The 25,834-nt window shown below is 35.5% G+C and overlaps 2 protein-coding genes across 4 annotated transcripts in view; one reads left to right on the top strand and one right to left on the bottom strand.

The window, feature by feature from the left end:
• Positions 1 to 4,145: 4,145 nt before the first annotated feature.
• LOC125683116 (uncharacterized) lies at positions 4,146 to 14,913 on the top strand. Of its 3 annotated transcripts, none has more exons than XM_048923929.2 (8): positions 4,168 to 4,476; positions 4,579 to 4,813; positions 5,999 to 6,138; positions 7,775 to 7,940; positions 9,089 to 9,418; positions 9,725 to 9,919; positions 11,029 to 11,187; positions 14,147 to 14,913. In XM_048923929.2, exons 2-8 carry the CDS (start codon positions 4,690 to 4,692, stop codon positions 14,503 to 14,505), a joined length of 1,473 nt encoding a protein of 490 aa, XP_048779886.2. In that variant the 5' UTR covers positions 4,168 to 4,476; positions 4,579 to 4,689; the 3' UTR covers positions 14,506 to 14,913. The 3 variants fall into 3 exon arrangements, with proteins under 3 accessions (XP_055996342.1, XP_048779886.2, XP_048779887.2); XM_048923930.2 differs by having other exon boundaries at positions 4,172 to 4,476; positions 4,562 to 4,813; XM_056140367.1 differs by having other exon boundaries at positions 4,146 to 4,813.
• A 3,111-nt stretch (positions 14,914 to 18,024) lies between these two features.
• The window catches only part of LOC125683112 (mdm2-binding protein-like), a 28,972-nt gene continuing 21,162 nt past the window's right edge, over positions 18,025 to 25,834 (bottom strand). The window contains exons 16-19 of the mRNA XM_048923916.2: positions 22,673 to 22,996; positions 20,474 to 20,636; positions 20,059 to 20,172; positions 18,025 to 18,724 (exon numbers count right to left, since the gene is read on the bottom strand). Coding sequence (XP_048779873.2) covers positions 18,623 to 18,724; positions 20,059 to 20,172; positions 20,474 to 20,636; positions 22,673 to 22,996 — 703 coding nt within the window. The 3' untranslated portion in view covers positions 18,025 to 18,622. The remainder of the gene's footprint in view (positions 18,725 to 20,058; positions 20,173 to 20,473; positions 20,637 to 22,672; positions 22,997 to 25,834) is intronic.

The raw sequence follows: 25,834 nt of genomic DNA on the forward strand, positions 1-25,834 counted from the left end.
ATGATATTGTAGGCAGACGTCTGAAGCCAGCAGCCAATAACCAGCAGTTAATAAGGAAATTCATCAAAGTACTGCGAGTACGCAAACGAAATGGATATTCGATCAAAATTAATACATTGTAATTTTAAATCAATCGATACACATATTGTTGATTGTTAATGACTTATTCAACATTTTAGCTCGCATAAACAGTATAATTCGCACATTACAATTATGTATTTCATAAACAGTGTAATTCGCACAACACGATTATGTATTTCATAAACAGTGTAATTCGCACACCACGGTTATGTATTTCATAAACGTGTAATTCGCACACCACGGTTATGTATTTCAAAGCGTAAACATAGAGGTTGATAGTTTCTTCATTTTTGAGAGTCAGTGAAAAGAGTATCGATTCTTGTTTCATGGACTCTCCAAAGATCAGACTGTTACATGTAGTAACATTTATAATAAAAAGTTAGATGGAAACTATCAGGTGAGCGCAATAGTCCTCAAAATCTTATGTGACCGTTTTACAGTTTTATGGGGTTGTCTTGGGTGCTTCCCTCTGACACCTTGTCTGTTGTGCTTCACGTTAGATCCATCAAATTTCCTTCAATAGATTGTTAAAACTGATTTGTCAGGTGTGCCCTGCAAAAATTATCGGCATTGAAAACGCGTGACTACGAACGAAGAAGCTGTTTGTTTTACCTAGTCAGCTATTTTCGCGTTATAACACGAAATTTTAAGGTCATAAATCGTAGATTTTGCTTATAAACACGAATTTATTAATTAATGGGCTCAATATTGAAAAAGTACCATGAAAGAATTTGTTGATTTCAATGAAGAACAGTAACGATAGACGTGTCCAGCTGTACGTTATGATTTTTTATATGCATATCTCTTAATATAATTTGACTGCTTTTTAAAAGATCTTCTTATTGTCACATAGGCGAGGTCTTTCCAGACAAAAAATATGTTAAAAAAACCAAAAAGCATATCAAATGACAACATCATAAAACAATTAGTTACAAAGGTTGCTGTGAGAATTATATGCCCCCCCCCCCCCCCCCAAACGATGACAGCCAAGGGATATACTAGTAACCTTTGGAAAAGTGTGGATTCATCTTTTCTTGGAAGAACTTAGGTCATCAAGTGCTTTCTAGAGACATTCTGAGGTTGTTTTTTTCCCAGGATATCAAACGAAGCAAAAGCATATATACATGTAGATTAACATTTTGAGGATTGATTTCAATAAAAGAAATTTCATATCTCCGTATCAAAAGCTGTTGTTAGCTAAGCAACACTGGTATTAATCAATTACAAATATGAATTCTACTTTGCATTCAATAAAAGTTTAATAGCATATATACCAAAAATTCTGAAGTGTGTACGTGTTACCGTGTGTATATAGTCCTATACTTTAATGTTACTCATAAATATCAGTCTTTGTTCATTGTACTAATCACGGGTTCCTATTATATGGGCCCTGAATTGGAATAAATAAATAAATCATATCATAACTATGTTTATATAGAATGGTTCGCGTTATAACACGAAAGTTAAGCGTTATAACGCAAAAGTTACGCGTTATATAACGCGAAATTTTTTTTTTCCACCTACGAAATTGAACTCAATGGGCTTTTGTAAATATCCAATGCAACGTGCCGAGTTTTCAACGTGTTTTATAAATTTCATATGAAAAAAGTGAAGCATTTTTACAATAGACAAGTAGGTAATAGATTATGTTACATGTATTTATGAAATAATAATCCGAGGCATTTTTACAAAATTCTCTAACGAAAGCGTGTAAATGACTTTTTTGATCACTTTTTAAAATAATGTTTTGTCTGCCGATAATCAATATAAATTTCGACAAAAACTCTGTAAGGGATGATTGTATTTTTGAAGAATTAGATGATATTATACGCGAGAAAGAAATTTTTGATGCTCTAAATAGAGCAAAGATGAATAAATTACCCAGTGTTGACAATGTCTTAAATATAAATTCAAAGATATTTTTGTACCGATGTTGCATACTTTGTTTAATTTCATTTTAGATAGAGGATGTTTTCCTGAACGTTGATCTGAGGGAATTAGTTATAATACATTACAATGATGCAAATATTACATTTGTACTGATAATTATCGTGGTATACATGTAACACTTGAAAGTTATATCTCAAAAATTTTCACGTCAATTTTGAATGATAGGTTTTTGGAATGGTCAAAAAAATGTCATGTAATAGCTTATGCCCAGTTTGGTTTTAAACCAGGTTATGGCACGCCAGATGCTGTTTTCGCTTTACATGGCATGATTAAAAAACATTTAAGTATAAGATTGATTGATTTAATATTGTTTATCGAGAATCTTTCACTCATATGGAGACGTCACCACTGCCGGTGAAGGGCTGCAAATTCAGACCTATGCTCGGCGCTTATCAATATGGCCTTTGAGCAGGGAGTGGTCTTTATCGTGCCACACCTGCTGTGACACGGGACCTCGGTTTTTGCGGTCTCATCCGAAGGACCACCCCATTTAGTCGCCTCTTACGACAAGCAAGGGGTAATGAGGACCTATTCTATCCCGGATCCCCATGGGACTTAAGTAATAAGAAGTTATATTGTTGATTGAATATTGTTTAACGTCCCCCTCGAGAATTTTTCACTCATATGAAGACGTCACCATTGCCGGTGAAGGGTTCTATGCTCGAAGCTTACGGGCCCAGGCTTTGAGCAGGGAGGGATCTTTGTCGTGCTACACCTGCTTTGACACAGGACCTCGGTATTTCGCCCCATTTAGTCGTCTCTTACTACATGCAAGGGGTACTGAGGACCTATTCGAACCCGGAACCCCCAGGGGATAGTTACATTGTATGTTGTTGCTTTGTGGACTATCGGAAGGCTTTTGATAGTATTAACAAAGAGTATTCTTAAATATTTCGCAGTGGTATTGTGGGTAAAAAGGATTCAGTGATCAAATCTATTTATACTAGCATAAAAACAGGTGTAAAGTATAATGGTTATATTTCAGATTTCCTTGATGTGCAAAATGGTCTCATGCAGGGTGAGCGATTATCTCCATTTTTATTTTCTATGTACATAAACGATTTTGAAAACTATTTGATAGAAAACACATTAGAAAACGTTGAATTGAAAGAACTGTCATTATTTTTGTTATTCTATGCTGATGATACTGTATTATTTGCTGAAAGTAGAAACGCAATACAGAACATGTTGGATTAATTATAAGAACATTGCAAAGAATGGAACATACATGTTAATGTAAAGAAAACAAAATTTGTAGTGTTTAGAAACAATTTTAAATTAAGTACACAGGATCAATGGTCTTATAATGGCATCCAAATTGATGTAGTGGATAGTTTTAGTTATTTGGGAGTTAATGTTTTTTATAATAAATTTTTTTTCTATAACTCAAAACATCTTAGCATCACGGGGAAGGAAAATCATGTTTCATAATAATGATAAAAATATTATTGAAAACACACTGAATATCGAAACTCATGAGCTATTGATAGAAAAGGGTCGATACTCAAACATAGCAAGGTCTCAAAGAAAATGTCAGAAATGTGATTTTAACGAAATTGAAGACGAATACCATTTTATTCAGTCATGTCCCTATTACTCCGATCTACGAAAAACATTCATCAAACGATACTATTTTACTCGACCATCCATGTTCAAACTCGTGCAACTTTTTTCAATAAGACACAGAAAAGCATTATGTACACGTAATTTAGCAAGGTTTTTGATAAAGGCACTGAGGCTATGAAACTTATATAAGATATTATGTTTGTCCAGCCACCATATTTGGTCACACGATTCTTTTCACTTGGGTTATTGTTATATTATATAACTGTACTGTACCAAAAAGATGTTTCTCAAGGTTTCAATAAACTAAGCTATACTTAAATAAAGCTATTTTCTGACCATCTGAGCTAACTGCCCATTACTGTGTTTTAGGCCTAATTGAATCGAAGATATAATTCATTGCTGCGCGTTTCAAATCAATGATTACTCTGATCTGAGACATGCATAATTAACAAAAGCTCATTAGGCCTATATTGATGAAATGTTCAAATTTTCTAATATGTATTCAATTATTATTTGAGTTTATGTTAAATTGGCGCTCCATAGAAAGTTGTAACTGTTGAAAAGGGCTTGAGGGGAAATTTTTTTATACGGAATATGTACAACGCGACCTTACGGTCTTGCCTTATTGTTGCGTAAACTAAAAACCCATACAGAAGGCTAGTAATGTATGTAGCCTACATAATTTAGTGCCGTTTCTAAATAATCATCTAATCCTGCGTGCTGGATACCTTGTTTATTGTGTCCAATTCTAGATCCACCATAATTTTCATCTTTGAAGTATTATCGCGTGATCTGTCAGGTGGTTCTACAGAAGTTATCGTCAACAGTTCACGTGACTACGGACGAAGACAACTTTTTGACCTGGACTGGTCAGATCAGGTAGGCCCCTAGCTAATGTATGGGCATGTGCAGGAAACGTAAATGCGAATACATGTACTTGATGATTTACTGGTCTTGATGTTAGTTGTGACGATTTTGTAGCTTTCCTCGATAACTCATCGCAAGTCAGGGCAACAATGCATAGGCCTAACTAGGATATCGGCTGACCTGCACGCACTCATATAACCTACTTTCATTTTCGAATTCTGCGCGATGCAAAATTTCAACTGCGGCGAATTTACGACGCTATTGACAAATGCATTTGTGGGAAGAAAATTAATTTACAAGGATGTCACAGATACAACAATGGATGATGCCAAATATGGAGGAATTCAAGGTGACATTGTTAATAATTCATTAATCATTAATTTGTTGACTAAGCCTAGTAAAGGAGCTATAGAATATCTACTGAACATGTATGCATAATCGACAATGAGTGAAATTATATATATTTTTATGATAATTGATGTTGGCAAGAATAACTGTTAATACACTAGGTATTGCACTCCGAGTCAGGAAAACGTAGAACTGATTCGGTTATAACTTATTAGCGGATGCATTGTATAGGCAACCTCGCTGTACAACTCTTTCTTTTTTTTAAATGTATATCTGGTGGACTCTTTTACTAGTTTCATTTAGCTTATTAAAATTGAATTAGTATCAAGCTGGTGGATATCACTGGCCACCTATTCCCTTTGATCAACATTTTTGTTAACTTTGTAACAACCCTATAATGTAGTTAAAAGGCATTTTGTAATTGTAAAGAATTCAATATCACTCAGGGAAAAGTTAATACATGTATATACATAATCCTCTAATATTCACTCCACTTTTAAAATTGTATTTATACATCTTTTTTGTTTATACTTTGTAATTTGATATGTATTATGCTGATGAGCCATAAGGTTTAAAGCCAATAAACAATACTACAAAATACATCCATATGAAATTCATGTAGAAGTATTTTTGATGTTGTAAAGTGGAACCAAAGCCTACAAATCTTCTCCTGATGAAACCTGCTCTACACCGGTCACACATAATATCATGTCTGTATCACTAGTTGTTTTTTTTTTTACATGTACATGTATAATGCTTTGTTGTATTAAATGACAGCATTGACTATTCAGTATATTAAATCTCTTTTTACTGATGTGAAAGGAAAATTTTATTTCTGAAATTGTCCCTTTTGATAATTTATTATCACATGGTATATCGATCCTTGTAGAGAATTTCTGTATGTGTACTTATTTTAGCATTTTCAAAATTTGGTGCAGTTGCACTTTTGGGCTTAATCATGATTTAGCTCTTTTTTTATGTATGAGAATCGATATGACGATTAGAGAAGTGCATGTTTTAATGCAACAGTAATAAGTGCTCTTCCTTGACCACCAAAGCCGCTAAAATTTGAATACCGCTAAAATAAGTACATATGCAGTATGTAAAATGAATATGACAAGAGTATTAAATCATTTAACTTATTTCAAAATGACATCGTTAAAATTGTTTTTTCTTGTTGATACAGGTGCACCCTCAGGAACCATATACCTGACAGAAATACAAAACAAAGCCCGAGGAACAAAAGACCACAAGTGGGATGCTCTGAACAGAGGGAACCTCTACCTGTCCATTGTCATTCACAGGCCTCCTCCAGTTACTGAAAATGTAGGGACCTCAGTGTATCATTACATTTAATTTACCATGTAAGGGGAAAAAGGATAAAAGGGAGGGGGAGATAGAGGGTGGGAGCCTTGGAGGGGAATCAAACAGAGGGTGGGGTGGGGATCATTTCTCATTAGTCACCACCGAGCAATCTTTTATCACCTATTAACTTGCAACTACTGAATAAACTCGAAAGAAAAGGCAGAATTCATTATCGTTCTGCTGGTTATGAGGTCCATTTTATATCGATGCTGTCTAAGGATGTCAGGTACATGAATGCTTTTTCTCCTAAAGCAATATTCTTTTTAATGCAGATGTCAGTCTACATACTGGAGAACTGTTTTCTATCACATTAAATAAGGATTTTTACATCATAGCTAGAATACATAATGGGTCCTAAGAATCAATGTATCATCTTATGCAAAAAAAAAAAAAAAAAAAAAAAGGATTCTGCAGTGTATTTGTATGTCCTACAAATGGAAGGTATAGATAAACTTTCCCTAAGTCTGCTCTTTTGATCCAGTGGTGGATCTAGAGGGGGGATACATGTACAGGGTTTGCGACCCCCTTTGGTTGAATTTAAAAAAAGAGATAAGTTTTTGCCATTTCAGGGTCTTCAATCCCCCCTTTATTGGGCGGTAAAGGCACAAACTTGGGTAGCAACACCCATTTGAAATTTTTTTTTGGCTCTACCACTGAGATCCGTCATTGAGGAAACATTCTACATGTATATCGATATGTGGAGATTCATAGAAAGTATCAATATATTGATTAACCTTATCACTTCTTAAAATATTCACGTGAAACTAATAGTATTAAGGTATTTTGATGGTTTTTCATTTGGACTAGCTTCAATGCATGGTAATGGGCAAATTAAGCAAAAATTGCACAAGAAACTGTTTCAGTGTTTTTTTGTACAACTTCAACAATAAATTAAATTTAAAGATGTAACAAAATGAAAGGGAAATTTAAACATTTTTAAAGAGAATATGAAAACTAAATAAATGGACTTGAAATGAAAACAAGAGGCTCATGCACCTGGTAAGTAAATGTAAAAGAGGATAAAATGAAAGACAAAATTCTGGAAATTTCGTTAAAGTTTTAATACTTAAAAGCTGTTTTGATATTGTATCAAAATGATTTGAATTGTTGATATACATCAATTTTGAATCTTTCAATGACAGGTCCACTGCCCTTAGACTTTTAACTCTCTCAATGTACAATCACATGCATATAATAATTTGTGGAACAACCAACAAACTGTGATTGATCTATATGTATATATATATGTGTGTGTGACCGTAGGTGGAGGGTTATGTAAGTATGTGTGTATGTGTAGAACATGTTGATCTATAAAAAATCAATTCATAGCAAAATTCAACAAAACTCTTATTAACTATTTTCATGTAAACCTCATTACAATATTGTTAAATCTTCAAAAAATCCTTTTTATACCTTTATATCATACCTTTGTACTTGACCTTTGTATTTGGGAGAGGGGCCTACATAGGCTACGCCTGTTGCCCAATCCTGTTGAGTTTCTCAATAAAATATGTTTAAATTAAATTAAACTGTGCTACAATGTGTTTACAGATGGTCAAATTCTCAATGAATGCTCTACATATTTTTTCCTTTTTAGTCGTTTGTGGAGAGGTTTGATGTAGAGGTGACAGGAGCCATGTCTTTATTGTGTACTCTACATGATATGTCCATTACTGGAGCATGTGTAAAGTGGCCGAATGATGTCTGGGTTAGGGGCCATAAACTGGCTGGTTTCCTGGCAGAACATGGAGGTATATTACCAGGTAAATATAGAGACCTTGCTGAAATTCATAGATTAAATTGGGTTATTTTTGCTATGTTGTAATTGATAAATATTTAGCAATTCAACAGGTCTGGTGAATTGCAAAATGTTTCTTTCTAAAATTAGATGCATGTATATGGGAACTATTCCTCTGTCTTGATTTGGCATTATTAGCTGCCGTCTGGGTGTCGGAAAATTTTGTTGTAAAATCGTGATTTACTATTTCAATTATAGAAAAAAAATGAAGGTTTATAAAATTTTGTTATCAATATTTGTGTTAGAAAACTTTTAATTATGCGTAAAGCTACTTACAAACTCTCATAATAGCACATTTTTACAACAAATTTTGATATAATTTTCAGATATAGAGCTACATGTACATGTAATATTTCTTCAAGAGGCTCACAGTCCATGGAAAAATATTAGAGAGTGGCTCATCAAATTTTTTGTTTATGTAGAATTATACTACACTCAAATAATGTTTGATAAAGTTTAAGGGTAATTTTATAAAGTTATTATGTTTTTAAAAGGTAAATAACTCTTGTCTGTGTCCTGGAATGGGTTGGAAAATATAATTGGAAAATCCTGCTCTGTATTACAACCAAATCGTACAATCACACCGGCAGGGAAAATGATTGTCTCTGCTTGAATACATATTACTAATCAAGCAAACCAAAAAAAAAAGGATCTGACACTATCATATATGTTTCCATTACAATTGGAAGTGTTTGATTTTAAATGGACAACCTGAACCCTCTTAAACACTTGCAGACTGAAATAAAATTTACATATATATGCATTCACTGCAAATGATCAAAAGGCAGAATATTTTGTTCTAGAAAATGCAACCCTAAACTTGGATAGGCAGCATCTTTATATATGCATTGGGATACATGAAAATACATTTTTGAAATTAAAAAAAATATGAACAAAACAATTCCAGATTCATGGTATTAAATCACTTGAAGATATGTTCATGCTAGTTATTGCCTGAAGAGTTTTGGGATGAGCAAGCAAAATAGTCCTTGTGATAAAACGTGTCCTTCTCATGTTTAAACCCAGTTTTTGCATAGATGCAACTAAACACATGTTCATATATTCTTTTTCAACTAGAAGAATATTTCTGAACCTTTCATTTATTGTCTACAGATTCCCAAAATGATTCACACCTGTTTGTGCTTGGAATGGGGATCAATGTAAACTCGGACATGCGACGTCATCCGGACCTCGTTGGAATTGCCACCAGCATTCGCTGTGAGAATGGAGGGGCTGTGGTCAGCCGAGAGAGGGTCCTGGCAGACGTCTGCAACAAGCTGGAGTACTACCTTAGTCTCAGTCATGGAGACCTTTACACCGAGGCATGCAAATTTCAAATGTTCAAGAAAGGTCATCCAGTCCGAGTTCACCATGTGATTGATGGCATAATGTTTCCAGCTACATTCGAAGGAATGGAGGAAGATTGGAGCATTTTTGTGAAAGGTTAAAGTTTACCAAACTATTTTCCTAGGAAACATAGTTGGAACAGCGAGGTTAATGAGGTCATATTATCAGAATAAATGAATTGAGGTCAAATAATCAGAACAGGTTAATGAAGTCAAATATTAAGAATAGGTTAATGAGATAATTTGTTTCACCGTAAATTTCGCAATATCTCTTTGCCTATCCTTTCTTAAAAGTACACTAGAATATTTTAAGTAACATGGTATGTGTATACATGTAAATTAACCGTTTGGTTTTAGCTCTGAAGTTGTTCTAAGGTGTATTACTTCAGTGATTTCTTCACAGATAAAAATGGAAAACCGATACGAGGCAAGTCTAGTGACTATTCCTTACGATCTTTGCCAAACAGCTTCATCTATGTGTACAGTGGGAGACTCACAATTCCCTGGAAGGCTCGTCTTATTCTGAATTCTCTCAAGTCTGTGGTGGACACCTCCAGATTTTCTGTGGATGCACTAAATGACGAGAAATTGAAGGATGGTAAGAAAGATACAGAAGTACAATTTTAAGTGGGAATTAATTTGTGTCATTACAACGTAATGTGAGGACATTTTATAGTATTGTACATGTCTGTGTCCTTGTTGTGTCGCATTGAAAATTTAGCACAATCAGAGCTAATGATATACTTGTACATTTATGTCGCGTAATCAAGATTTCGCAATTTTATATGTATGACAATTTAAAATGTTAATTCACGGGATTTCAAGTTAAAAAATGGATATGTAGCTAATTAAATGAAGGTGTTATGCACAGGGAAAAATATGTACTTCTTTTTTTAAAATCCCAATGTAATTACGTAAAAAATCTTTGGAAACCAAAATGTTTGTGTACAATCAAACATCTAAAGAGTATGGGCATTGAAAATAGTTATTATCAAAACAAAGACAGTCTGTCAACAAGATTTTCAACATGTATGCATCACAATGTTCATCCAAAAACAGATCTGGACATTGCTGCAGTACAAAATAAATGGAAAACAATGTTTGCCATAATTTCTATTACAAGCAGTTGTACAGAGTTTTATTGCTAATCATTGCGTTTTCAACCTTTTAGTTCTAAAAATTCAAATATTGACATATCAGGTAACAAGAGTACGAACAGGAATACATGATATAAATACTCGAGTGTGTAGGTATCTGTTGTCCTTATAAATACTCGAGTGTGTAAGTATCTGCTGTCCTTATGAATACTCGAGTGTGTAAGTATCTGCTGTTTATCTGTTGTTCTCATAAACACTCGAGTGTGTAGGTACATGTATCTGCTGTCCTTATAAACACTTGAGTGTGTAGGTATCTGCTGTCCTTGCCCAAATGGTGACACTGTCAACCTGTTGATTTGATTGTTTTGTTTGATTTCTGTTCATTTATCATGTTTATATAAATCTTAGTTATATACATGCACCTACATGATGATGTAAGTCAATAAATCGAAAATGATTAAATCAAGATCATATTTCAACCCAAAGTAGTGCTCTTGCTTCACCACTAAGGGTGCTAAAATACGAATGCCGCTAGTAGTATTTAATGTATTTGTATCTAATCGGATGTGCACAATAAGATCATATATTTTGACTGTACCTGTATCATCAGGAGCTTGGAGAAGAGATGCTGTGGTGGTTGTAATGGGAGAACTGACTTCCGGAATTGTGGACAGTGTGGGAAACTTTACAACAGTGCAGGAATTCACCCAGTCTGGGGGTGCAGTGATACTCATCAAAACCAAAGCAGATCAGATCTTTCCTAACTTAAGTATGAAGCTTTGTTACGTGCAATGTAAATATTGTTATGCAAAACACTAAGCGTGATGTGTACGTCATACTGGTCAGAATACGAATGTCAGGAACTTTTAATCTGGTTATCGGCTTGTGATCTGATTTGTACCAGCCTGAACACATTCTATCAAAATTGACGATGTAATGCATACATCTGACAAACTTCAGTCCCTTTTCTTGAAGATTTAAAAAAAATATCACTGTATGTACAGACCCTGAAGCATACTACTACACTACTTGTACGGAACGGCACGAAACGATTCTTGCATGGAATGATGAACGGTTTGCACAAAACACTGAAGGATCTGCACGGAAAGGTGAACGGTTTGCACGAAATGCTGAATGCTCTGCACGGAACGGTGAATGGTTTGCACGAAACGCTGAATGCTCTGCACAGAATGGTGAATGGTTTGCACGAAACGCTGAATGCTCTGCACGGAACGGTGAATGGTTTGCACGAAACGCTTCGCATGAAATGCTGACCACGATGTAGACGTGGCTTGCACGCTTTGTGAACGGTCTGCACGAAACGGTTGGCGGGGCCTGCATGCCTTGATTTTTTTGGGGGGTAATATTATTTGGTTCAAATAGTTTTAATACAATGGCAGTATTCTAGATATTAAAAAAAGGTTGAGACAGAAATGATATTGATTCATTTTAGAATGATTCCTCATGTACGATGCGGTAAATTTGAGAGACAAAAGATATAAACACATCTTTTGTCATATTTCAATTCCCCCGCCGATTTTCACACCTTCTCTACAAATGTTAATTTCAAATACCCGGATTATCTGACCTCTATTGTAAGTGGTAAAAAAAACAAGAGGCCCATTGGGCCACATTGCTCACCTGAGTCACCTTGGCTCATATTTAAAGTTTTTCCCTATATATTCGCATGTAAAACTTTGATCCCTATTGTGACCCCAACCTACTCCTTGGGGGGGGGGGGGGGGGGGGGGGGGGGGCATGATTTTTTCAAAATTGAATTTGGACTAGGTCAGGAAGCCTTCATGTGAATGTGCACTTTTCTGGTCCAGTGATTTTTTTAGAAGAAGATTTTTAATGATTTTCCCAATATATTTGTATGCAAAAATTGATCCCCTATTGTCGAGGCTCATCTTACCCGCGGGGGGCCATGATTTTAACAAACTTGAATCTGCACTATGTCAGGAAGCTTTCCTGTAAATCTCAGCTTTTCTGGCTCAGTGGTTCTTGAGAAGAAGATTTTTAAACATTTTTCCTGTATATTTGTATGTAAAACATTGATCCCCTATTGTGGCCCCATCCAACCCCCGGGGGCCATGATTTGAACAAACTTGAATCTGCACTATGTCAGGAGGCTTTCATGTAAATTTCAGCTTTTCTGGCCCTGTGGTTCTTGAGAAGATTTTTAAATGACCCCACCCTATTTTTGTGATTATCTCCCATTTGAAAGGGACATGGCCCTTCATTTGAACAAACTTGAAAGCCCCTCACCCAAGGATGTTTTTGGCTAAGTTTGGTTGAAATTGGTCCAGTGGTTCTGGGGAAGAAGTTGAAAATGTAAAAAGTTTACAGACAGACGACGGACAACAGGCGATCAGAAAAGCTCACTTGAGCTTTTGGCTCAGGTGAGCTAAAAGGCACTTTGGAATTTGCATAGAATATACAAGTTATACACAGGTCGGTCTTTGCATTATGCAGACAGTTCTGATTAACAATTTTGATGAAAATATTTTTAATTTAAAAAGAGAAATATAACAAAACAAATAAATTATTCCTATATATAACAAAAACAAAACAACTACCAAGAGCAGAGATAAACATGCCTCTGCACTTGCTAGAAACTACCAAGGGTGATAAAATGGTATCAGATTTTGCTCTGCCTGGTGCTTTTATAATAAATTGTTTTCTTTCCATTATTTGCAGATTTTTACTGTTGAAAGCCCGTCTTAGAGACATTTTGAAATAATTGCTCAAATTCCCAACAATGTTTACCTGTCCTACATCCCATGTCGAAATGACTTGTACTGTCTGTACATTTCTAAGGGCGTGGTTTGAACGATCTGCTTGTTTCTATGGGCGTGGCTTGATTATGCACGGAACGATTCTTGCACGAAACGATTTGCACAGAACGCTGAAAGGTTTGCACGGAACGGTGAATGGTTTGCACTGAACGGTCTGCACGGAACGGTGAATGGAACGAAATGCTTTGGAGGTGTAGTAGCACGCTTCAGGGTCTGTATGTCTGTAAAAACAATGGCTCCCTGAGCAATGGTACATATATGTAATACAGGCACAAACTAAATGATAATGCCTCATTATTAGTTCCTGTTCTTCAGCAGTGTGCACTTGAAATATTTTGAACCTCTGTTGTAAATGTAGTCAAACCCTGTTAACATAACCTATCCATTGACTGTAAACTTGAATATGTGTGATAAAGTTGTGAAACCCATTATTTCATATCGATGCAAGTATGGGGTTTTAATAAATCACCTTTGCTAGACTTCATTTAAAAAACATATATTGAATCTTAAACTTTCTACACCTAACTACCTGGTCTGGATATCTTGAGTTGAAATTAGGCCTTAATACACAAATATCTAACAAGCTAGACAATCCAATGTTTACATAAATTCTAACATTCATTTTAATTAAATAAATAAATATTTAATGTAATTAATAGACAAATATTAATAAGATTTTGTTATTTTTAAAGAAATTCAAATATCAAGGAAAGAGTTAGATTTCCAGGTTAAACTTTTCCCCTTCTTTTTTTGGGGTGGGTGGGGTGGGGTGGGGTGGGTTTAACTTTTTTTTCCCGTACGTTTGCATTTGTTTTCTTTTGTAATACATATGTATCTGTATCAATATCCTTTTCAATGCTTTACATTGTATTGCAAGAAATAAGACATTGACTAATTGATGGCTTTAAATCAATGGATGTAATTTTTCAGCTGTACCAACTCGCACAATGGAACAAAGCAACAATTTTTTTCAAGTATGTTATTCAGAGGATAAAAGGTTTACCATTATAGCCTCCGGAAGTGAATTGACCTACGACCCTGATGCCAAGTCTGAAGTGATAGGGTATTATGACAGACAGGAAAATGGTTCCCCCTCTGCTGTTCTTGTGCCGGTTGATGCTGGTAAATGTGCCATTTTGGGATTTGACATTGAAATTACTTATAATGATATTGATATAGTGCCAAACATCACTGAGCCAGAAAAACTATTTGATCCGTTATCTAAAACCGTTGTTACTAGAGATGAATATTTTAATTATGTTCTATCAAAACTGCTCAATTATCGTTAATGTGAGCTGCATTATCTTGAATCCAATAGAAAGGATGGCCAAGAATGGTGCTGTTATTCATGTACTGCAAGTACTCAGGTGATGCCATATGCAATATGAACTGTTGATTTTGTAGATGAATAAACATGTTTGACTGCAGGTACTGGCTCAATGAATTTATTTTGTATGTAAAACTGTAGTAGACACGATTACCTACACAAGATGATGTAGATTGTTTTATTTTATCAATACTACATATCTTTTGATGTGTCCAGTTTTGTATTTACCTGTAGTTGTGATAATTTTAATTTACCTGTAGTTGTGATAATTTTATCAGTCAGATAGAGGACAAACAAGATGCACGGTGCTAGTTTATTGTACGCAAGTTGATAAGTCTTTATTTTTGTTGATGAATAAATTGTCAAAGATTATATTGTCATTTTATGATCATGGGGTGTTTTGCTATCCGATTGGCTAAAATGGTGATGTCTATAAATTCTACATTTACTATACCTCAAAAATCAACCCTTCAGTAAAAGGATAAAAAAACAAGAGGCCCATGGGCCACATCGCTCACCTGAGTCACTTTGGCCCATATCTGAAGACTTTCCATATATATTTGCATGTAAAACCTTAGTCCCTATTATGGCTCAAACTACCCTTTACAAACTTGAATCTACACTATGTCAGAAAGCTTTCATGTAAATGTCAACTTCTTTGGCCCAATGGTTCTTGATAAGATTTTTAAAGCTTTTTCCTATATTTGTATGTAAAACTTTGACCCCCCCCCCCACTTGTGGCCCCATCCTACCCCCCGGGGGCCATGATTTGAACAATCTTGAATCTTCACTATGTCAGAAAGTTTTCTTGTAAATATCAGATTTTCTGACTCAGTGGTTATTGAGAAAAAGATTTTAACTATATATTTGTATGTAAAACTTTGATCCCCCTTGTGGCCTCATCCTACCCCCAGTGGCCATGATTTGAACAAACTTGAATCTGCACTATGTCAAAAAGTTTTCATGTAAAAATCAGCTTTTCTGGCTCAGTGGTTCTTGAGAAGAAGATTTTTCCTATATATTTGTATGTAAAACTTCGATCCCCTATTGTGGCCCCATCCAACCCCCGGAGCCCATGATTTGAACAAACTTGAATCTGCATTATGTCAGGAAGCTTTCATGTAAATCTCAGCTTTTCTGGCTTAGTGGTTCTTGAGAAGAAGATTTTTAAAGTTTTTCCCTATATATTTGTATGTAAAACTTTGATCCCCCCATGTGGCCCCATCCTACCCCCGGGGGCCATGATTTGAACAAACTTGAATCTGCACTATGTCAGAAAGTTTTCATGTAAAAATCAGCTCTTCTGGCTTAGTGGTTCTTGAGAAGAAGATTTTTCCTATATATTTGTATGTAAAACTTTGATCCCCTATTGTGGCCCCATCCAACCCCCGGGGCCCATGATTTGAACTAACTTGAATCTGCATTATGTCAGGAAGCTTTCATGTAAATCTCAGCTTTTCTGGCTTAGTGGTTCTTGAGAAGAAGATTTTTAAAGTTTTTCCCTATATATTTGTGTGTAAAACTTTGATCCACCCCTTGGGGCCCCATCTTATCCCCGGGGGCCATGATTTGAACAAACTTGAATCTACACTATGTCAGAAAGTTTTCATGTAAAAATCAGCTTTTCTGGCTCAGTGGTTCTTGAGAAGAAGATTTTTAAATGACCCCACCCTATTTTTGCATTTTTGTGATTATCTCCCCTTTGAAAGGGACATGGCCCTTCATTTGAACAAACTTGAAAGCCCTTCACCCAAGGATGCTTTTGGCCAAGTTAGGTTGAAATTGGCCCAGTGGTTCTGGAGAAGAAGTCGAAAATGTGAAAAGTTTACAGACAGACAGACGGACGCCGGACAAAATGTGATCAGAATAGCTCACTTGAACCTTCGGTTCAGGTGAGCTAAAAACCACTGATTGTAAGTTATGTTTTTGGCAAAATGACAAGATGCTAACAAAGGGTTAATTTAGATAAGATAAAACTACATAGCAGCATTTACATGATTTCCAGAAGAGTAGGTTCAAGTTCATATTACCTGACATCCAATGAGAAAATCTGTCTTATTAGGTATTTAACTACACTAAAAGGGGAGGTTTTGCCTTACTGTACAAGTCACAGTTTGAGAAATTCTTTGCACATTATCAGACATTCATGTAGAAGTAAAATATTTCAGATACTCGGATTAATGACTCGCCGATCAACAAACATCCATGTAAAACTAAAATATTCTGCAGGTACTCGGAGAAATGACTCGCTGATCAACAAAGGTTTGACCGGTCGACGGGATGCTTACTTCTCCTAGGCACCTGATGTGTACTGGGGTCCATGTTTGCCCAACTATATTTTGTATTGCTTATAGGAGTTATGAGATTGATCACTATTCGTTATCTCCACCTTTCATGTAAATGTAGAAGTAATATATTTCAGATACTCTGAGAAATTACTTGCTCATCAATGATTGATTGTCTATTGTTTAACGTCATGCTCAAGAATTTTTCACCCATATGGAGATGTCACCATTGCCGGTGAAGGGCTGATCAACAAGCATACATGAAGAAGTATAATATTCCAAATACTTGGTGGTAGGAGATTATTTGTTTATTATATGACTGAGCATTTTGATTTGCAGAGACCTATTAATAAAACTAGAAGAAATACATGTAAAATGTTTTAAAATGAAAAGGTGATGATAACTGACAGTGATTAATCTCATAACTCCTATAAGCAATACAAAATAGAAAGTTGGGCAAACACGGGCCCCCGGACATACCAGAGATGGGATCAGGTGTTTAGGAGGAGTAAGAGTCTCTTGTCAACTGTGAGCCCTAGATCTTGATCAGGTAAATGAAGTAATCCATAGTCAAAACCAGTGTGTAAAGAGCAGCCTAGCAATCGATATGAAACATGTCGGACAGATTTGATCCAATGACAGGTTGTACTGGCTAACTAGATCATTATAACGACCGTAGAATTTGCGAAATGCTGACTTTAAATGAGACTGATGAAATCCCTGTAACATCAACTTGTTTGTCAGTAGCCTACATGTATCTCGATTTAAAAACGAACACACGCAATACAAACTCTTACATTTTGAATCAGTTGAGAGATATAAACACCATATGCAGGTGATAATAGAATATTGCTTCATAAATATAGGAAGTTGACGATGGAGAAGTTGAAATCATCCCGTTTGTCATGAGTTGTTTATTTGCCAATGGCCAACTACTAGTGGCTATCATAATCATTTGGTAATTCATAAACTCTAGTAGCCAGTTTTGATGTCTTTAAATTATTCAATCATATAATAGAACAATTAGTGTTTTTCTCTTGGTCAGTATTATGCTTAAGCTATCTGAGAGGTACAGTCTTCTCTGAACTTGGAAAGTGAATATGGTACTTTCAGAGTAGCTCAAGTATCATGTTGACAGAAAATGCTGATAATTGTAGTGTTCTGTTGCATACTATTAAAAACAGCAAAGACTTGGATGTCTGTGAATGCTTTAAATATTCATACAAAATAATCCTTTACATTGATATTAAAGGTGAATGTGATTGAAGGACAATACTGCCCTCCTCTAATAGCTCAATTACTGCCCTCCTCTAATAGCTCAATTACTGCCCTCCTCTAATAGCTCAATTACTGCCCTCCTCTAATAGCTCAATTACTGCCCTCCTCTAATAGCTCAATTACTGTCTTCCCCTCTTGTACAACATTTCATCTCGTACCAACTTGTACATGCCCTTGCCACTAGGGAATTTTAGTACCAAAACTTGTATCTTATGCTCTGGAAAGAAATTATCTAGTGTGTATTTCACTTGCATTTACAGAGTAGTCCATCGGATTTTAGGATCATGTACACTGAACAAAAGAACAAAGTGCTCAAAACTGACTTATAGATGTTTCTTCAATGTTTTCATGCATTTCTCATCAGTACTTCAACTTTCTTTAAAGAGAATTCTGCACTTTTTCTAATGCAAACTTTACTGTAACACACAAGTCAATGATCTTCTGGTTCTCTAGTCACAATTCTTTCACGCTTTTTAATGTCTACTCCCTTCTCATTAATATCTGAAATTGATATTCTCACTTTTTCTGCTTTCGTTTTTCTAGATCCACCACCTGTTTGACTTGTCCCTCAGCAATGCTTTTCATTTCTGTCCTCAAGTTTTGAGAATTTGGCAGATCCTAAAAGCAGAGTTGTACACACTTGTATTTCATTAATGTTAGATTTTCACACTACGATCTTTTAAAAAAACCTTTTTGGTGAAATTTATCTTCACAAACGTAGTGTCCAAATTGTGATATTTGGCTTGTAAAGATGAGTGAAGTTCAAAGGAAAGTATTTAGTTGCTGCTGATGTACAGTGTAGAGTTCTACTTCATGTTTCTATGTCTTTTAAACAGCAGCTATAGATAATGAATTAAGTGGAAGTCATAAATTTGCATTTTCTGCGCTATGCTATAAAGGGGAAAATGACGAACAGTGATAAATTTTATGACTCTTATAAGCAATACAAAACAGAGAGTTGGGCACACACAACATGGACCCCTGGACACACCAGAGGAGGGATCAGGTGCCTAGGAGGAGTAAGCATCCCCTGTTGACCGGTCACACCCACCGTGAGCCCTATATATATCAACCAATTTAATTAAAATTAGATCCTTTGATCCACTCATCTACCTATGTGTAGCGACAGTAGATGAGTGGATCAAAGGATCTACTCTTAATTAGATTGTTATATTAACAAGAGCTTTGCAAGAATGTGCATTATTTCGCAATGTAGGCAATCAGTAAATATAAACATGTAATTAAGGAGGTATGCTACACCAGAGAAATTTGATGTAGATGAAAAGTGGAGGATATGTACAACAATATTTTGAAGTTGAAAATTTTCAAATTTACTTTATTTTGTCAAAAAATACAGTTTTAGTAGAAGGTAATCTGAAAAAAATTTAAAACCCCTGCTGGACTCGAATCTGCGACCTACAGTTCAACAGTTGGTATTCTAACCTACTGAGCTACTCGGCTAGGCAATTAAATGGAAAAGGAAAAGTCAAATATTGCTGATCTCGATTTTTTTCAACCATGTTTTTAAAGGAAGTCGGCCATTATGACAATGTAGAGTACTACCTTAAATACAGATTTATTAAAATATGTACCTTTTGACCCCAAAATCAATCGGGGTTTTCTTTCCTGCTAACAAAGATACATGTATGTAATGTATGAAATCAATCGAGTAATAATTGCATCCTAAGAGTGTCTACAAGCTCGGCATTACACATGCACACTCTCAACCATGGTTTGAATGGTCCGGTTACTATATCCTATCACAAAGAATTACAAGGGGTTAATTACTTCATGCTATAGTATGATACAGAGTTTATTTTGGTGACAATCTACAATTGAACAAAAGACGGCAGAATATAAATTCCACTATTTTAAGTACACACACACAGAAATTTTACCCTTCATAGAGATCATGTTAAAAATAATTTGAATGTGATAAGTTTAGAACCTACCATGACAAAGAGTTTGGTGACTTTAAAGAGCTTCTGTATACAAGCCTTGTAGATTGGGTCCTCGCGTTGTATGCCATGTTTAAGAACCACGTCAGTCACTATCTCCTCCAATTTCTGTAATTTCATTAAGATTTACAAATAGACCCATTTGGTTTTCATATTACTTGACAAGCCTTTTAAAATATATACAGCTGAAACAACATTACTAATACCCATACTATATAGACGATATAAATATGAAATGTTTCTTTTAAAAAATTGCCTGATGGTTTTGTAAGAATGATTCCATGGGTAAAATTATTCTCTGCATAGACACAGATGATACTGTCGCTGAAGAGAAGTACACATATAATCGCACATATATACATGTATCTGATTTCACAATAGTAAAAGTTGAACTAGAATCAAGTCCTACTCTCTTGTGTCTCTCTGACCGCGACTCTCTTCGTCCACCTTTTTCTGGGTCTACAGCCTGCATAGCTGTCAGTGATTTTCTGCGAATATTGTCCTTCTGCTGCAGTTGTTTCATTTCTAGAGAAGGCAAAGACTGCCGTCTGTGTGTGTCACTGGCCACCTCCCTACAAATTACAGCTAAATACATCCGAGAAAGTCTTAAGATTAGAGAAAAGAGGCCCACAGGCCTTACTGGTCATCTAAGTGTTAATAGTTATAAGTATCACTATCCCCAAGGGCTATGAAATCTATAATAATTTTTTTGTTCTGCATATCGAAGCTGAATTCTAATATTCAGCAGCAGTATAAAACAAAATACATTCTTAAAACACAAATGCTCCCAAAAGTGAACATACTGATGAAAGACTTTACATATTAAATAATAATGTTATGTTAAAATTTTGACCATTTTGGACCTGTCCTATAGTCATAACCTGGAAATTCACAATTTTGGTACATCCTTTTCTGCTTTTCCTAATGACATTGTTTGCATTTAGTTTTTATACGCCCGTCGAAGGGACGTTATTATGGTATACCGTCGTCTGTCTGTTCGGACCTTGTAGGCAAAATGCGAAATGAACCGTAAGCTCCAGGATCTTGCAACTTGGTACATTTGATCATCTTGATAAAAGGAATTCAAGGTCAAAGGTCAAGATCATAGTATCGGTTTATAGGAAAACCTTGTAGGCAGAATACAGATAGAACTCTTGGAGCTAGGATATCACAACTTGGTGCAAATAATTATCATGATAAGAGGACCATGATGAGAGAGTGATGCCTATTATAATAATCACCATGATGAGAGAGTGACGCCTATTATAATACTCACCATGATGAGAGAGCGATGCCTATTATAATAATCACCATGATGAGAGAAAGATGCCTATTATAATAATCACCATGATGAGAGGAAGATGTCTATTATTTTTCAAGGTCTGCGGATCTTGTAAAGATGATTTCTGTATCACTTCCTAAGTAAAACTTTACACCACATTATATCCCACCCTGACACCAGGGATCATGATTTGAACACATGTATTACTTTGACAAAATGTCCATTTGTGATTCTCCAGAAAAAGATTTTGAAAGAAATTTCCTATAATTATATCCCATCATTCTTATGTAAAACTTTAAACTTCAATTGTGGCCCCACTCTGTCTCTGGGGTTCTTGGGTTTGAATAGACTTGAATCTACATAAGTATATTTGTATAGCAATTTGACAAATAGTATACTCGTGCTTTTGAGAATTGAAAAAGAAGAAGATTTTTCCATGTATTCTAATGCAAAAGTTTCAAACCTCAACTCTAGCCCCATCCTGTCCCCAGGGGCAATGTTTGGATAAACTTGAATATCCACAGCATGAGGTTACTTAAATACTGTATTACAAACCTCCCTGAAAAGACAACTTTTATAGATTTCCTATAGAGTCCTATATATTCTTATGTACAACTTTAAACCTTAATAGTGGCTCTGTCCACATTCCAGGGTTTATTGTTTGAGTAAACATGAGTCTGCCTGTATAAGACAGAACAATTGTTACATATCAAACTGACAAGTTGTAGACACATGGATCTTGAGAAAGACATTTCGGAAAAAAATGTCCTCCTCATGTTCCTCTGTAAACTTCAAATCTCAATTGTAGCCCCACCCAAAACCTAGTCATGGTTTGAACAAACTGATCTTTTGTATATATATATATATATGAAACATTTTATGCAAATTTTAATTTTTCTGACCATGTGGCTCATTAGAAGATTCTTTTTAAAACAAGCCACCTTATCTGTAGTATTCCCAAATATCACCCATTAGAAAGTTGATGTGATGTTAACTGCTAACTTAAGTTTGTTTGAAATTGACTTTGTGATTCTTGAGAAGATATTAATGTGCAAATTGAATGATGACAATTTTTTAAAATCAGAAATGTTAACTTGAGCTTAGAATGTAAACTACAATGTAACATACCTTAAGCATACATAGTTGCATGTGCAAACACTGCACTTTATAAACTTTATCTTTGTGAGAGTTATTGTTTACTGTGTAAGTATGATAACTGAAAGTATAAAATCTCAAAAACAGGTTTGGTTTTATTGTTTGGGGTATGGAATACATGTGCAGTACTAGTAGTGACTAACACATGTCGATGCTGTACTTGATCTCTACCTGGAGCATGGCTTGGTGACCTTTTTGGTCGGGGATTGCCGTATCACCTTCTGACATTCCACCACTTTATCCTGCAGCTTCCTCGGAGAAGACCTGACCCCCCACGTATGTACTCCTCTTGCTGAACCCTTGACCACTTTCCTTGGGGATCTACGCAGGGTTTTGGGAAGCATGTCCTCCACATATTTTCCAAGTTTTTTGGGCTTTTTGGAGACCACAAACACCGGTGAGGAGCAGGAACTGTGTGTGTCATTAGTGATGTAACGATGACAGATCTTGTTACACTGTTCCTCGGTCTTCTCTGTCTTTTTATCTTTGTTGTAACTGGGGAGAATATAAATTAATACTACTACGAAGTCATTCATTTTTTATAAATGTTTAATTTTTTTCATCAGGACTTTAATTCATGGGTATGTCCATACCACACTAACTCATTTTTGTATGGATATACCTGTAACTCACAAATTTAAATCCTCCATGAAAAAGAGAAACTGAACTACACTTAAAAATAAACATTTTTAACCTTGTAATCAATTCCCAACAAACATGTTGATTTTCCCTTAACCACAAAAATAAATACTTTAACAGTATCTAAAGCTCTAAGATAGTTCAAGCCTCCTTTTTAAATATAAGGGCTTGTCAATTTTGCTGTTCAAATGTTTAAACCACATGTACCTGTATAATCAAGGATTTCCAAATGTTTATACAAAAAGAATTTGATGCCATGGCTTCAAGTACATGTAAGCAAGATGTCTTTGCTATTTAGAGCAGTTCTGATGAACCCATCTGGATATTAGCAATGGCTTCAAGGGTAAGAAAATTTTTAATTTTGCCTACCTACACTGGGAAGGGAAATAAAGATACATGTATACTACAGGTGGTCTGATAAGACACCCTCTCTCCAACTATTATCTACTGAACAATAGGGCTGAAATGATTCACCGAAATATCGATACTGTTCAATATAAACCCTCGATTTAATGTTCGAGTCATTGCCTCAATTTTCGGTTCGATACATTTATTACAAATTGGTTCAGTAAAATACAACAGGCTTGGCCTGTATTTATCATTTTTACCTGTGTGAGGAACAAAATATGCCGAATAACGTTCAGACTGTTGTTTGCCTTGAGTCTTACAAAAACAAGAGGTACTGTGAGCAATGCTCACTAAGAATATCCCCCGCTTACTCCAATCTCCCAAAGGATGTTGTTAATAGGTATAAATTACCTCTTTCCTGAGTGTAAAAATATGGTATGCCTTTGTAGAAGAAAATGGAAGATATAGTCCGAACACAAATCCATGGTATAAACCTGTAATTTTGACCTTGAGATCAAAGGTCAAGGTCATAAAGAGGTCATGAATGTACATGACACATAGTCTCATGGTGATACACCCATGTCTTATGGTATGACTATGTCAAAACCCTATAATCAATTTTGACCTTGAGGTCAAAGTTCAAGGTCATATAGAGGTCATGAAGGTACCCGACACATCGTCTCATGGTGATACACTCATGTGTCAAATATGGTATGCCTATGTCAAAGAACAAAGAAGCTATGGCCCGGACATTAATCCATTGTTAAAAAAACCTTTATGAGGTCAAGGGTCAAAGTCATATAGAGGTCATGAAGGTACTCGACACATCGTATCATGGTGATCCACCTGTGTGCCAAATATGGTATGTCTATGTCAAAGAACAAAGAAGTTATGGCCCGGACACGAATCTGCACAGACAAACAGACGGACAGACAGAGTGATTCCTATATACCCCCCTGAACTTCGTTCGTGGGGGCATAATAATGAACTTTATCAGTTTAAACTACATAGCCAACATGCACCTTACCGTTTGGTAATTTGGAAACATTTTGCTTTTAAAATTATGAATGTGAATCTTGGTAATTAAATTTCTCTTCAATGTTATTATTGGTTTCTTCTGTAAATTGTATCATATTGAAAGTATTGAATCGTGGCAGAAGTATTGCACTATGTATTGTATTGTGACGGGGGTGTATTGTTTTAGCCCTACTGAACAAATATACAAACATTTATGTAGTTTTATAAAACAAATGGTAAGCCTGGTTGGAAGCCTTTCTACTCCTCTTGGATCCATCACATAAAATGTTTAATCTGTATCACTCATAAAGTGAGTGATAATACTACTACTACTGCAGATTTAGTTTCAAGTGCTTATACTAGTACTAAAGTACAAAAGGTACTTGGTTAAGGAGCTAACCATAATGCAGAATCTGTATCAGTACACATATGTATTTGCTTAAGTTCTTAGTGACCTGGACCCGATTTGCATGAAGGTTAGTTAAGTTTAACTGACAGTTAAACTGGTTCCCCACTGATTGGTGCTACACACAAACAACGGGTAAGCGGTACTTTGGTTAGCCCAAATGAGTCGATTTCATTGGTCAGTTGATTTTTATGTCTCACTAGAGAGATTCCGAATGGTAGAGTCGTAGTCTAGTTATGACGTCAAAGTCTACTGCGCTACGTTACGAAGTTTCGTGCTTCTTAGGCCTACTTCACTGTATATCCATAACGTAGTGTAGTCGACTGTGACGTCAAAGTTAGCGTCATTGTTGTTTTGAAAGGAACTCTCGTTATACGCTTGAGATAACGATACAGCCCAAATCCTGGCTGTCAAAAATTGGCGCTTACTTGTTGTACATGAGAGAAGCGAGGTCAACAGGGTACCAATTTAACTGACATTTAATGTCTAGCTATCATTATTTAATGACAAGTTAACTGTCAGTTAAAGTTAACTAACCTCCGTGCAATTGGGTCCTGTTCTCATAAAATATAATATGTAATTTCACACCTTTAATATCACAAAAAGTTTTTAAACACCAGTACAAATGTAACATATTTTATCGTCGACTGCCCTATTTCAGTGACTAACCAGAATCGGTGACCTTTTGTTTACATGTGCGCATTGTTGTTTCCAGGTGTTGATTACGTCATCAATTTCGCCATAGTGTTTGCAAACATACAAAGAACATGTCTTCAATTTTTTTCCGAAAATGAAGTACTAGAAGGAGAGTATGCAAAAAATCAACATGAGCATCCCAAAAATAAGCCCATTTACTTATTACTTTTTCAAGCAAACTTTCTAATTAATATAAAATATACCAAAAGTCTAGAATTCTACACTGT

Source organism: Ostrea edulis, chromosome 6 (assembly GCF_947568905.1).
Source record: "Ostrea edulis chromosome 6, xbOstEdul1.1, whole genome shotgun sequence".
In the NCBI taxonomy this organism is placed as follows: Eukaryota; Metazoa; Mollusca; class Bivalvia; order Ostreida; family Ostreidae; genus Ostrea; species Ostrea edulis.